The sequence below is a fragment of the Hypanus sabinus genome, chromosome 4 (genome assembly GCF_030144855.1).
Source record: "Hypanus sabinus isolate sHypSab1 chromosome 4, sHypSab1.hap1, whole genome shotgun sequence".
NCBI classification, from domain to species: Eukaryota; Metazoa; Chordata; class Chondrichthyes; order Myliobatiformes; family Dasyatidae; genus Hypanus; species Hypanus sabinus.
The window spans coordinates 43,654,169-43,669,827 of NC_082709.1; the positions used below are offsets into that span (position 1 = coordinate 43,654,169).

Consider the following 15,659-nt stretch of genomic DNA (forward strand, 5'->3'; position numbering starts at 1 on the left):
TGATAAGGTGATAACAAGTCTTGAAAATTCAATTTTACAGTTGTATGGTCTTCACTTCCTAAAAGGACAATCAGTTTTCAAGATTTATTCATTCTGGTTTATAGTTCGAATATCTAAGAACTTATTAATCTGTTAGCTGAATAGCATGCCTCACTGCCACAGCCTCCAGTGGAGCAGCAGAATGGGGGTTTTGTACACATCAGGCAGCAGATCTTGTAGCTCTACCAGAGATTATTCTGATGGCCTTTTGCCAACTCACTGTGGTCAGAGACATTTAAAAACAGTTCAAAGGGAGTAAAATAATTAAAAATGAAAAGTAAATAGAAAAGTTGACCATAAGATTGACTTTATGCCCTATAAATCAATTCAAATCTTTAGGAAGAATTTTTATTTTCAATCAAAATTGGAGATAGCCCATTGAACTGAATGGTGCTGTGTTTACATATGCCAGCCTTAGAGTGAAGTGCATGCGTTCCTCCAGCTCAGGAGACCTGTGGTGCTACCCCAGACTCAGTGCTCTCAACTGAAGACAGATACATTCCTGACGTGTGCTGCTGTGCACATCATGGATATCAACAAAGAGCACCGAGGTGGAAATTGGGATTAACAAAGAGTATCAGTTAAGCAGTGACATAAGTGACTTAAAATGTAACTATGGCATCCTCCATTGATAGAATTCTTATATATATTCCAGGCCAACACCTATTCCTTTAATTTATAAGTGCGTAGTCCAAGAAATAGCCCAGAGCAACATGTCATTCCAACACAAAGGTAAAGTGGAATGATGAAGCCTTGCCAAAACCCATCTTGTTAAAATCTTACATGGGGAAAGTATGATTTTTTAATTACATTATTCTTTCATCATTAATATTAATTGTCTGCAGGCACAAATTGTACATCCTACAGTTATAATGGAATAGTTCTTGCAAATTTCAAATGCTTTCAAAATTCTAAAACAAAGCAATAAAGTACAGTTTAACAAAAGGTACACTAATTTATTCCAACTAATTGCAAGCTCTTATATATGGAGTCAATGACTATTTCATAAGGTTTTTGTCAATGAGGTAACTTCACACACAGACTGTAAAATACTAGAAAAAGCATCATGCAACCCATCACCAGCAGCACAGAAAGAGCAAGAAGCAGGTGACAAGATGTTTCTTTTTGTCCAGGGCGCAGTGGAATCATCCTGTAAGAGAGCAGTGCCTAGAGCAGGGGTGGGCAAACTTTTTGACTTGAGGGCCACAAAGGGTTTTAAAATTTGACAGGGGGGCTGGACCAGGAGCAGATGGATGAAGTGTTTTGGTAATACACCTCATAAGAGAAAATAAAATATCACGGGATATGTAGAAAACATGTGCTTTAATTTCAATTGAAAATGAACAAATGCATTACAACAAAATATCTGTCTTTGAAGTCCCATGGTATTTAGCTATTTATTGAAATGACTTTTAAAACACTGAAAATTAAATGAATAAAATACAGCTTTTTAAAATAGTAACAGTTATTATTTTAAAGCACTGAAAATTCTGTTATCCTTCCAGATATTATCATCATCACTCTCCTCCTGACTGTCTTTATTTCAAAAACGGTAGGAGATGCAGGTCTACTTGTCCTGCTCCTTCTTATTCAATTGTCCCCTGTGCCAAAACTCAACAACGACCCGCAGAATGACAAAGCAGGGAGAGCGCGCCGGTATGCGGAGCTCTGTGCTCGCAAATCCCCGCAGGCGATCTCTCTTAGCCGGAACGCTGGCTAATTGTGAGCCGGTTCGGATGTGCCAGGAAATGGGTCGCCACAAGGTCACAAAGTAAAGCGCAAATGTGGAGTAATACGCTGCACCTCAACAAAGGTCAATGTATATAGAGTGCGTCATCTATTGGGAAGACGCCAGAATTGCGGGGAAAAAATGTTAACAAGGTTTATTAATATAATTTCATCAAGTTCTGCGGGCCGGATTAAAAAGCTTAACGGGCCGCATATGGCCCGCGGGCCGTAGTTTGCCCATGCCTGGCCTAGAGCTACTCACAGCTTAAGTACTACAAATAAAGAGGGGGAAAAAACACAGCCTTACCAAATTAAGAATACCTTTCATTGTTTGCACTGTAGCTTGCAGGCGGAGGACCTGAGGAAGAAAAAAAGAAGTACATTAATTAAATATTCAATTATAACAATTCAGTTATTATCCACTAATTTTTGACACTCTAAAATACTTCCATTTAGAATATCTACAAAAGTATTGGGAATTGTTATTTATGTAGTCTTATTTCAAAGACTGCAAAATATTTATCAGATAAATTATTTATCTATTATCAATTATTTTACAGTATTTTTCAGAATGTAATAACTATCCTATTTATGTTGATTGCTGTGTCAGTGCTGGCTCATGAACAGTTAAGAAATGTAGGGTTATCTCTTCCAAAAATTAGCTGTATTAGCACTTGAAAAGCCACAGTCTACATGGCAATAGACTAGGAAAAGTAAGATAAACATTTTTGACCCGAAATAACTCCTTACTTTATATAATTCTAAAACTGAAAGGAATGTAATCTACATATTTGATCATGGTGGATGTTTCTTGACAGATTCTCTCAAGCACTTTCAGCAATGACACTGGCGATACAAAAGATTATATGTGCTGCAGGAACCCATATAAAGGCAGGAATTTTTATTTAAAAAATGCATTTCGCTCAAAGCCCCTAAAATGCCTCACATTCCTGAAGGCAGCAAAGATCAGGATACTTGGAAAGGGACTGAAAGATATAATGAATACCCACTTTGTCAAGTAGTTAAAGGTTATCTAGAGAAAAAGACCAATTATTAGGCTGTAAGAAGACTATTTAAGCATAATATTAAAAAAATCAAAGCTAAGTCAGAAGGACTGCACTTCATTGAATGAAAATTAGCAGGAGAAAGGCAATGTTAAAGTAAACAAATGAAAACCAGAAATATCATTTTTGATGATATGTTAAGTGAGTACTTCCTCCAAAAAAATGTAACTCATATGTAATAATAAAATAGGACAAAAAGTTGCACAGAAAGGAAGAAAATATAAAAGATAGGCTAAGATTGGTGAAAATAAACAAGTTCCCAGCAAGTGATGGCGCACTGCTTTTACAGGCAGTGATAACTGAGCTGTGAAACAAGCAGCGATCTCAAGGGAGATGACAAGCACTGGGATTAATGTTAACAGACGGGAAGCAGAGCAAAACGGTTGAAAAGGAGGGATGGAGGAATATTACAGAGCAACCAGAACATGAGAAACAGGTTATCATGTTTACGTTTAAAATGGCTAACAAAACAGCAGGGCTAACAAATGCAGACCTATCAGTCTGTGCTAAATAACATAACCAATTAGGAGTAAACTTTAGGATTATCTGTACATTCATTAGTTACAAACTGCAGTCAAATATGTATCTTCCCCTATGCAGCCTGATCTATGGTGTATTTCTCAGCATTTTCTTTTTATTTCATACCCTTAACTTCAATCCTGTTTGTCTAGATTCCATCTTAGAGGATAATAATCAAGTGCATTTTGGCAGCATGATAGTGAACCTAGACCTTCAAACCATACAACAATGTTCCACATAAAAGAACTAGCATTCAACCTGAAAGCAATATTCAGGATATATTTTGGAAATTTATATTAGAAAAAATTGTTTCCAATTACAATTACAGTGCCTATATAAAGAATCCACCCCAACCCCCTTGGCAATTTTCATATTCTTAATTTACTTAAGAAGGTCAGAAAGCATAAGCCAGTTAATTACAGGCCAGTGTGCCTTGTGTCAGTGGTAGCAAAATTATTGGAGAAGATCCTAAGGGACCTTTTGAACATTTGGCAAGGCAGAAGAGGATCAAGGATAGTCAACGTGACTTTGTGCAAGGGGAATTCTGCCTTCCTAATTTGATTGAGCTTTTTTGCAAGGTAACTAAGAAGGCCAATAAAGACAAGGCAGCAGTTGTGTATATGGACATTAGTAAGGCATTTCACCAAGTCCAAAACAAATAGGCTAGTCCAAAAGATTAAGGCACACGCTGCCAAAATGCATCTCAGAAACTACTAATCTCCTGGGATTTTCACGCACAACAGTCTTGAGACTTTACAAAAATGGTGCAAAAAAAACAACACCCTGTGGGCAAAAACACCTTATTAATGAGAGAGCAAACACGAGGATATCTGCAGTTGCTGGAAATTCAAACAACAACACACACAAAATGCTGGTGGAACACAGCAGGCCAGGCAGCATCTACAGGGAGAAGCGCTGTCGATGTTCAGGTTGTTATTAATGAGAGAGGCAAGAGGAGGACAGCCAGTTTGGTTCAAGCTGACAGAAAGGCGACAGTAACTCAAAAAACCACATGTTACAACAGTGGTGTGCAGAAGAGCATCTCTGAACATAAAACCTTGAAGTGCATGGGCTACAGCAACAGAAGACCACCAATGTATACTCAGTAGCCACTTTATTAGGTACCGGAGGTGTCTAATGAAGTTGCCACTGAGTGTAAATAGGCAGGGTGTGGCAAGGTAAGAAACTAATACAACTAAATGTGAGTAATGTAGATGGGCAGAAGAGGACAGCATGGACATGGTAGGGTGAAGGGTCCTTTTGATGCTAGCAACTCTGACTCTACTGCACAACAAGATGATATCCTGTAGATCTGACAAATGCTGTTGAAATAGCTAAGAGTGAACGTAGCCAAGAACTTTGTTTCTTAGCATGACACAACATATCCACCCACTGGGGAGCACCAATCAAGAAAGATAACTAAAAGCCAAGCTACAGAACCAAAATACAGGTGTGTCCCCCTTTACAAAGGTATAGCGCTCCTATGAAACCTTTCTTAAGGCGAAATGGCGTAAAGCGAAGAACCATTCATTTATATGGGAAAAATTTTCATAAAAGCGAAAATCCCCCTTGTATTGTGAAAACAGGTGACTAATGTAGGGCTTTTGTAAAAGCGAAGTGGCGTAAACTGAACATTCATAAAGCGGGGACGCCTGTAGTAGAATACTCGTCAATCTACCTGGTGCCTTTGTTGGGCATTATCAGAAGGACTGTCTCGTTCTGAGCAGTCTGACAAAATAATTAACTGCAGGGATAGGTAAATCAGGCATATTACTTTTAATTAAATTCAAAGGGTTGAGATGTTCATTCTTTTAAAATGTAAATTTTGAAAATTACTTCAAGGACAATCATACCGAATGGCAAATAAAATAATGAATACTTCATGGCTACTTGAATGGAATGGAATGGGCAGCATGGCAGTGTGGTCTTTACTGCACCAGTGACCTGGGTTCATTTCCCGTCACTGTCTGTAAGGAGTTTGTATATTCTCCTGGTGACTGAGTGGGTTTCCTTGGGGTGCTCCAGTTTCCTTCCACAGTCCAAGGGCTGGTTGATTAATTGGTCATTGTAAATTGTCCCGTGATTAGACTAGGGTTAAACTGAGGGCTGATGGGTGGCACGGCTTGAAGGGCCAAAAGGCCTGTTCCACGCTGTATCTCAATAAATAACATTTTTAAAAATTAAATTGAACTCAATAGCCTGGATCATCTTTACTTGTTATGTGGCCAACTGGTCAAAACAGATACAAAACATTTATTCAGATGATGACTTAACCCATTAATGGTTACTAGTTTAAATGTGTTGGCACATAGCCAAGTGGTTAAGGCATTTGTCTAGTGATCTGAAGGTCATTAGTTCGAGCCTTGGCTGAGGCTGTGTGTGTGTCTTTGAACAAGGCACTTAACCACACATTGCTTTGCAACAACACCGGTGCCAAGCTGTATGGGTCCTAATGCCCTTCCTTTGGATAACATCGGCAGAGGCTTGCAGCTTGGGCAACTGCCGGTCTTCCATAAAAAAAATCTTGCTCAGGCTTGTGCCCTGGAAACGTACTAAGGCGCAAATCCATGGTCTATCCAGACTAACGGAGGCCTACACACTACACACACTAGTTTAATTAAGAGATAATAACTCATCTTAAAATGTGGCAATTATGGCTACATCGGAGTTTTATACCTCAAGAAAATTCTGGGACAAATAGTAATTTTAATTTTGAAAGGAAGAGACAGAAAGCAAATATAAGGATTCATAAAGATGGTATACATTGTAGTTCTTAGTTGGAAAAGTTTCATATTGACCTTTGCACTCAGAATAAGCAATACATTCCAAGGTGAACATAAGAAAAACTGATGGATTTCTGTCTGAATGAGCCAAGACAAGATGAACTGTCTTTTGTCTACTTCTATGTTCTTGTGACATAGAATCTTAAAGAGCATCAAGTGCAGCTCAGTCAATATTAACCATTGAAGAGGAACATAAACCTGGAGTCTTCAGGCCTGAGACACAGAAGTACCAACTGAGCCATGGGGGTGTGGGAGGGGGGATCAAATCCGAACAATTCTGTGCATGCTTCAAACAGGAGGGAACGGGTATGTCATCCCCCACTCTGACAGTCTCCAGTGAACCTGAATCTGCTGTCACCATCATGGATGTAAATTAGTCTTCTGGATGGTGAACCTGTGAAAAGCATTAGGACCAGATGTTGTTCCTGGCCACATCCTTAGATCCTGTACAGATCTGCTGGCAGGGTTATTTGGAGGTAAGTTTAACCTCTCTCTGGTTCAGGGTTAATGACTACTGTCTGCTGACTTGAATATCTACCAATATGAAGTACTTTAAGAGGCTGGTCATGACACCAGCTTTCCAGAAAACTTCAACCCACTTAAATTTGCCTACCACCGAAACAGGACTACATCAGATTTCATCTCCTTACCCCTACACTCTATGGAAATATCCTGATCGGGAAGTTAGAACTCAAACATTCATCTGCACAAAAGAACCAAATAAAGAGGAGATGCCAAGCGAAGAGAGGCTAGGCAGAGGAAGAGGGATCAGCCACTACTTCAGTAAGTGAACCATGCTAAGTACGTTGAAAAAAAAATTCTTTCCTCCCCATTATTTTGAAGATATTCCAATACTTACCACAATCGTTTTACTTCCAGCATTTTAAATTAAGTGGAAAGAGAAACAATTTCAGGCCCAGGACCCTTTACCAGAGTGGAAAAGAAAGAAATGTAATCTTAAGTGGCAGAGAATGTGTAGGAGGGCTGTGGTTGGAACAATGGGAATTTCTCTGATAGGCAAGACTGGATCACCTAATGTGACAGAAAATTCATAAAAAAAGTAAGAACTAAGCCAAAACTATGGTAGCTAAAAATGGCCAGAAGGCATACAAACAGAAGAGAGGAAGACATTTAAAGTTTGAGTAGTTGATATGGAGTTTAGAAGACTGCAACTTGTCCAAATAAAAGATGCAACAATGTCCTTTGGCCACATTCTGAGAGTATAGGAGGCACGTGTGCAAAGTGAGAGTGGGATGGTGAGTTGAAGTGATAGGCAACCACAAATTCGGGGTACTCCAGGCTGAACGCAGTTGCTCTCTAAAGCAATCATTCAATCGGTGTCTGATTTTTTTCAGAGCACAGGGGGCTACAATGTGAATACTGATTGCTGTTCATTTGACAAGATGAAATGCAATGAAATGCTGCTTCACTTGGAAAGTCTATTAGAGCCCCTGTATAATGAGAAAGGGAGGGTGAAAGAACAGGGGCTCTGCTGCAATTGCATATAAAAATGCCATTTGACAGGAATTGATAGGCAGGGACAGAAGAGTGGACCAGGCAAATATGAGAGTGTAACATTTCGGAAATGCTGAAATGGAAGAGGTGGAGAATTTATGTTTGGTGCTACGATCTTGTTGGAGCAGACCTGGAACATTAACAGTTAATTTTTCCACAAATGCTCTCTAACTTGCCGAAAGCCTCTAGTGTTTTCAGTTTTTTTAAAATTTCAGATTCCCAGCACCTGCAGTTTCCTCAATTTTAACAAAATTAAGTGTCTCTTTTAACAAATAAACTGAAGCAATTCAATATATTTGGTCAATAATGTACTGAATTTTGGTTTCAAAAGTAAATCCTTCTCACTAAATAAATGTTTAAAAAGAAAGTTAATTGACCTGTTTTCATTGTAAAGTTAGTTTTAAAACATTGTATAATTTGTGACTGATTGAACAAGACTAATTAATAAATAACTATTACCTTTAAGAGATAGAGAAGATAACCAAATATGAGAGCAAGAGCACCACAGGTTGTCCAGACGATAAAAAGTAGGAAAATCGTAAAACAGGAACTTCGAAGACTTATTAGCTCAGAATCTTTTTTAACAATTGATGGCCTGTAAGAATGGGAACAATGAAATACATTTGAGTATTTTCCAACATCACAACAGTTGTTTCAAGAGCAGATCTTGTCATTAGCTCCACCCTGTCCCTCTGGCTATTTTAGTCAATCCTGTTACATACAGCAGATTACTAAAATAAATACAAAATTATTTAATTCTGTAATAGCAGAAATTTTCAGAATTGTTCAATGAAACCAGCAAACCTTTCACCTTGATCTAAGTTTCACAGTTTCAGTGGAGTCTTCAGTTTTAGTGTCATATTAATCACCTTTGCCCAAAGCAGTCTAATTATAAGACTATAATACACAGAAACAGAATTAGGCCATTTGGCCCATCATGTTGCTCCGAACATTTCTCTAAAAACAGAAATGGCATTTCAAAGGTTCTGGCTATTAAACACTGGACAGATATACTTAGAGTCAGAATGCACAACCGCTTCTCAACATAGGTGCCCGGCAGAGCTGTGCTGAGCCATTACCGTACACTCTGCTCACACAAACACTCAAGTAATCACATTGTCAAGCTTGCCGATGACAAGACACCGGTGGATCTAATCACCAACAAAAATGAGAAGACTGAGAGAGAGGTGGAAGAGCTTGAGGCCAGACGCCAGGCAAATAACTTGTTCAATGTCAACAAGGCAAAGGAGAGGGTTATCGACTTCAGGAGAAATCACACGCCTCTTCACAACAGTGGCACAGCAATGGAAACTGAGCAGTTTCAATTATTTCATTCTCCTTTATGCTTGTGTTCTGGAAATGGCATTAAACAATTTTGATTCAGCACAAGGATTCAATAAAGATGACGAACTGCTATTGAAGAATCTGTGGATTGACCCATACCATCCTAATGTAGGACCTTATGAACAATAAAATAATGTGAAGCATGTGAAAATGTGAAGCAGAAATGGGCCATTCAGTCCATCAAGTCTACTCCATCATTCAGTCATGGCTCTTATTTCTGAAGCCTATTCTTCCACCTACCAATTCAGAACCTAAATACACCCAATACCTTGATCTCTGCAGTCTTCTAGGGCAATGATCTCCACAGATTCATCACCCTCTGGCTTAAGAAATCCTTTATTATCTCAGTTTTAAAGGGGCTTCCCTTTATTATGAGCTGTGCCCCTAGATCCTACACTTTCTTACTAATAGCTAAAAGAAATTGCTCTTCCTTTCTGTTCTAAAGGAACATCCTTGCATTTTGGAACTGTGCCCTTTGACCATAGACTCCTCCACCACAGGAAACATCCTCTTCATGCCCACACTATCAAGGTCTTTTAGTATCCCATAGGTTTCCATGATATCCCCCCTCATTCTTCTGAGTTGTGGCCCAGAAACTTCAAACACTCCTCATATATGAAGCCTGGGATGAGTCTTGTGAACCTCTGCTGAACCAGGACCAGAGCATAGGTATGGAGCCCCAAACTCGCTCACAATATTCCAAATACATTCCGACCAACACCTTATAAAGCCTCAGCAGTACATCCTTGTTTTTAGCTTGTTTACTCAGTGATACACAGCGATGTAAGCCCATCTGGTCCTTTGAGCCAAGCCATCCCAGCAATTACACAACCCCGCAACTCCGATTAATCCTAACCTAATCATGGGACAATTTATAATGGACGGTGGGAGAAGACCATAACACCCAGGGAAAACCCACACATTCTACGGAGAGGACATACATAGACTCCTTGCAGAACAGCATGGGAATTGAACTCCGAACTATGGAACGCCCTGAGCTGTATTAGCTTCGAACTTAACGTTAAGCTACCATGGTACCTAGTTTCTACTCTAGTCCTCTCAAACTGAATGCCTTCTTTACTACCAACTCAAAGTATATTTATTACCAAATTATGCATACATTACCATATACTGCCTTGATATTCAACCTGCAAGTTAATCTTGACAGAATTCTGAACAAGAAGTCCCAAATCCCCTTGCAACTCTGATTTCCGAATTTTCTCCTCATTTAGAAAACAGTTTACACTTTTACTCTTCCAATCAAAGTGCATAACCGCACACTTTCAAACACAGTTTTTCTTTCTGCCACTTTGTCGCCCATTCTCCCAACCTGCCCAAATCCTTCTGTAGATTTTTTTGCCTCCAATGGCCTTTCTTGGTAATGACTCTCTTGTAATGATTCCACATATCTTGGTAATGTCTGCAAACCTGGACACAATGCCAACAGTTCCTTCATTCAGATAATTAACATATAAAGTGAAAAGTGCAGTTTCAGCACTGACCCATGTTGATTTCCAGGAGTTATCAGCAGCCATCCTGAACAGGACCCCTTCACTCCCACTCTGTCTCTGCCAGCCATCTCATCCTCTATAAATACTTGTGCGCAACTCTAATACCATGATCTCAAATTTTGTTTAGCCTTTTGAAAATCAAAGTAAATGACACTCACCAATTCGTCTCTACCTAGCCTGCTTGTGATCCTCCTCAAAGAACTTCAACTGATTAGTCAAACAAGATCTTCCCTTAACAAAACCACACTTACTTCATCCTATTTTATCACATAGTCTTAAGTCCAGTACTCTGAAATTTCATCCTTAATAGACTTTAAAATCTTACCTACCACCAAAATCAGGCTGACTACCTCTCTCTTGCCTTTACATAGCATAAAAAGACATTTTTAATCTTTAATATTATGAAATAGTTTGCCTTGTATTTCGTTTTCTCCTTTCTTATAGGATTTCTTCACTGCTAGGATTTCCTTCTGATCAACGCTGGTTACACACACACACACACACACACACATGATTTCCATTACATTATGGTTACAGCCTCCTAAGGGTTCCTTTACCTTTAGCTCCCTGATCAATTCCGCCTCATCACACAACACTAGATCCAGAATTACCTGCTCCCTGGTGGGCTCTAAAAAGTTATCTCATAGACATTACACAAATTCCTTTCCTTGTAGCCCACTACCAACCTTATTTTCCCAGTGTACCTACATATTGAATAATAAATAATATAATAAAGTATTTCAATTAATGTAATTAAAATGTTCTGGAGTTTTACATAAGGCACCTGACCAGCTGCTAATATAAATGCAACAGAACTCTTCAAAACATCTGAAAACATTTGATTTGTCATCAAAAGACTCTAGCAAATTTCTACAGACATATCATGGAGAGAATTCTGACTGATTGCATTATCAGTTGGTATGGAAGTTCCAATGCACAAGATTGAAAAAAGTTGTAGAGTTTAGATTCAGCCAGTTCCATCATGGGTACAGGCCTCCCCACCATTGAAGACATCTTCAAAAGGCGACACCTCAAAAAGACAGTATCCATTGTTAAGGACCCTCACCATCCAGAATATACCCTTTTCTCATTATTACCATCAGGGAAGAGATACAGCAGCTTGAAAACCATACTCAATAATTTAGTAACCGCTTCTTCTCTGCCATCAGATTTTTGAATGGTCCATGAAGACTACTTCACTATTGTGCTCTCTTTTACACTATTATCGATTTTGTCAATATTTCTTATTGTAACTTATAGTTATTACTTCATGTGTTGCACTGTACGGCTGCCAAAAAAGAACAAATTTCATAACCTATGTCAGTTTTAATGCTACTACCTGAACATTACTTTCCACTGAAGTATGACGAAGTATCTACCCTAACAACTACATGCATCAGTCCTAAAAGAAATGACAGCATAATTCAGAATAATTGCGACGGTATCATAGCGGTTAGCGCTACAGTACTTTAGTTTGGAGTTTGGAGTTCAATTCCGATGTCACCTGCAAGGAATCTCTACATTCTCCCCATGGAATGTGTGGGTTTTCTCCGGGTACTCCAGTTTCCTCTCAAAGTCCAAAGATGTACTGGTTAGTAGGTTCACTGGTCATTATGAATTGTCCTGTGATTAGGTCAGTGTTAATCAGTTGGGGGTGGGGTGTGTGGGGTGGCAAAGATTGCAGAGTTACACAGCTCAAAGGGCCGAAGGGCCTATCCCACACCGTATCTCTAAATGAATAAATAATAAACAGAAAAGAAAACAAATATCTGCTATGGGCAAAGCAAAAGCTCAAGTCCTTTTGTTTATACACAGATAGTGAAAAAGCCAAGCACGACTTACTGAGTCATCAAATCGATGGCCAGTACCTTATTCCATGTGATTCTTTGTTATTGCAGCAAACTGAGATCAACTAATTCACAAATGATTTAGAACACTCTCACCTTTAAGCTGAAAACAACAGTTTTGACCCAGATGATTTCTCATAGCTTTATTACAAAAATAAAACTTTGATTCTCTTTTCCCTTTCATAGCTCTCTTGGTTTCTCCTTCATTTGTTTTCTGTACTTTTGTCATGCATTTTCTCTCATTACCTTTCTTGCTTCTATTGATGCTTACTCATTCCTTTACTTTGTAATTCTCCTCTATGATCTACATGCAGTACATTGTGCTAACTGCATATTTCTCCTGCCTGTTTCCAATTCATTAAGTGAATGGCAAACAGAAACAGCCAAGGGCAGCTACTTTTAAACAATTCATTATTAATTACAGTACCAGGTGAAATGAAATAATGCTACATGAGGAGAAGTCAATTTTATGCTACAGCTTGGTTGTGGTGACAGCTAAAGTGATAGAACCTTGTCTCTTATAAAGCCCTTTTCTTATGTTTACTGAAGCCCAACTCAATTTGTTGACAACTAAAGTACTTCAACTAAGACTTCAGATCTGTAACAACAGATATTACAAAGGAATCTCAGTAATTAGTTTACTGAAAGCTAATCATCTGATTTTCAATATTCTCAAGATACACATAAATATAAGCAAAACGTTTCCTGTTTTTGTGATCTCTCATCTGCACTTCGAAGTGCAGATGAGGCCTCAATGTAACCCCTCATCAGTAGGACACGTACTTCGAAAGTGGATTACTTCCTCTGTACAAGGGCTCTTCAGATTACAGTGTATGTTGGCATTTCTAGCATGGAATTTAAATCCTATACATTCTAACACAAGAGGTGAGAATGCTATCCTTTAAGGCAAAATGGACAGTGAAGTATCAAAGAGGATTTCCACAATCATACACACCACTCCATTACAAGAGCAGGTTCTAACATTGAAGCTTCTCAGCAGTGCACAAAGATTCACACTAAACACAATAGGACCATAGCTAAGCGACAAATACAAAAAGTTGGAAGAACTCAGCAGGCCAGGCCGCATCTATGGAAAAAAGTACAGTCAATGTTTCAGGATAAGACTCTTTGGCAGGACTGGAGAAAAAACGATGAGAAATAGATTTAAAATGTGGGGGAAAGAAGGGAGAAATACAAGGTGATAAGTGAAAATAGCTGGGGAGGGGTGAAGTAAAGAGCTGGGAAGTTAATTGGTGAAGCAGATACAGGGCTAGGGAAGCGGCAGTCCAACAGGAGAGAACAGAAGGCCATGGAAGAAAGAAAAGGGGAGAGGAACACCAGAGGGAGGTGATGGGCAAGAAGATAAGGTAAAAGAGGGAAAAGGGGATGGGGACTGGTGAAGGGAGGGCAATGGGGGGAGGGGGGAATTAATGGAAGTTCAAGAAATCAGTGTTCATTCCATCAGGTTGGAGGCTACCCAGATGGAAAATACATAAGGTGTAGTTCGTCCAATTTGAGAGTGGCCTCATTGCAACAGCAGCAGAAAAGGCCATGGTTTGACATATTGGAATGGGAAATGGAATTAAAATGGGTGGCCACTGGGAGATCCCACTTCTTCTGGCAGATGCAGCATAGGTGCTGTAGCTGTAACATGATCAAACATCATAGTCTAAGTCAAAGAAGAACTGCTTTCCTGGAACGTGATGGCAAGTTTTAATTTCATCCTCCATATCAGAAATATGCCTAATGATACGTTTAAATAGCCTTGAAGATTTATAAAATGAGACTACAAAACTGCAAATTATTGCAAATGTTTCTCTTGCCATCACTCAGTTAATAAAAGCTTACCTGTGAAAGACTGACCACAAGAAGGAGAGCTGCTTTAGTAATAAACCAAAGAAGATGCCATTCCAGTAGGCAATTGCTGTCCCAAACAAGAAAAGAAGAATAGAAATTGCTAGGTTGTCGATTCCTTGTTCATTTAAAATAAGGAGATCAATTTTAGGCAACATAAGAATTGACCATACATTCCTAAACCAGTCATATCTGCAAAACAAAAATATATCCCAAGCTCAGAAACAGCAGCAAAACAAGCAGCTGAACAAACTTAAATTTCTTTTAATTCAAGAATGCTTACCCCAAAAGGAACGCAGCAAGATTGGGAAATGGAATAACTTTGTATGGTTTTGCTGCAGCATTTAAAGCAATGCTGAAATCCAAACAGTGATCTATAGACAGAACAGGATCATGTTAAAGGAGCTCCTGATTGATTTCCAATTGCACTTTACATATTCTGAGTGAGGCATATTCTTTTGTACATGGCATCATAGCATATAGTTATTGATCTACGAATCCAGAGGCACAAATTTAAACATACTGAGGGAACTTAAGCATGAACAAGAAAGCTATCGACTTTTACAGTACTTAAAGTCTACTAGATTATTCCAAAAATCAATCTGGCTCACTAATGCCATTCAATAAAAGAGAATTTGTCTTCCTTGTTAGTCCAGCTTAATTGTTACTATAAATCTGAAAGAATGGGTTCATCCCCAGCAGCTGTGTAACAGACTCTGATCTATGGGCTGTTCCTGGAGACACACACTGGGACAGACATCAAAAGCTGCTTGAAGGTCATCAACTGAAAAGAACAAACAAGCTATGGCCCTTTGGTCTGGCTGAAACTTGTTGCTCTTGCAGTGCGGTGAAATGCTTGAAAGGGTCAGTTCAGACTGCACGAGTATGATTTGAGGGATGCACTGAGGTTGCATGCAACCAAGGCTAAGGTGAGAAAGGGAAGGACCATGGTACAGGCTTCGCCTATCACTGCACATGGAGGTGTCAAGTTGGGTGGAGGAAACCCTGAGTGATGAAAGAGTGTATCACCTGAAGGGGCTGTGCAAGAGGGAACAGTACTGTTTGCTTATCCCGTTTTACCTTTAAAGTTTACACTACTGAATGTAATGTTTACTATGAATGTAAACATTTTTTGCCCTTTCTTCCTTTGTGCGTATATCATGAATAGTTTTTTCTCTTTTTAAAAAATTGAATCCAGAGCAATGTGGATTACCCTCATAAGGGCATCAAGGTTTGGCAAAATATACTGGTACTGCCATGAACCGTCACATCCAACATATGAAAGCCACTACACAGCAAACAATGTGGTATTAATTTTGGATATCTTCCCACAATGAAAAATCAATACTTTAAAAATCAACTTGTAATTTCATACTGGAGCATAATTAATTTTTCCACTCTATCTTTGCTTTCATTTTGACATTCAGTGTTTATTTCTTTATCCTACGCTGTTCT

The 15,659-nt window shown here is 38.9% G+C and overlaps 1 protein-coding gene across 7 annotated transcripts in view; it reads right to left on the reverse strand.

The window, feature by feature from the left end:
- Nucleotides 1–15,659, reverse strand: part of pgap1 (post-GPI attachment to proteins inositol deacylase 1) — a 129,576-nt gene that overhangs the window by 18,109 nt on the left and 95,808 nt on the right. For 6 of the 7 annotated variants that reach the window (XM_059966934.1, XM_059966938.1, XM_059966932.1 and 3 more), the window contains 4 exons: nt 14,488–14,578; nt 14,199–14,396; nt 8,108–8,243; nt 2,075–2,125 (listed from right to left, as the gene is read on the reverse strand). In XM_059966934.1, the coding sequence (XP_059822917.1) occupies nt 2,075–2,125; nt 8,108–8,243; nt 14,199–14,396; nt 14,488–14,578 (476 nt within the window). The remainder of the gene's footprint in view (nt 1–2,074; nt 2,126–8,107; nt 8,244–14,198; nt 14,397–14,487; nt 14,579–15,659) is intronic. The other variant, XM_059966933.1, reaches the window with a different exon arrangement.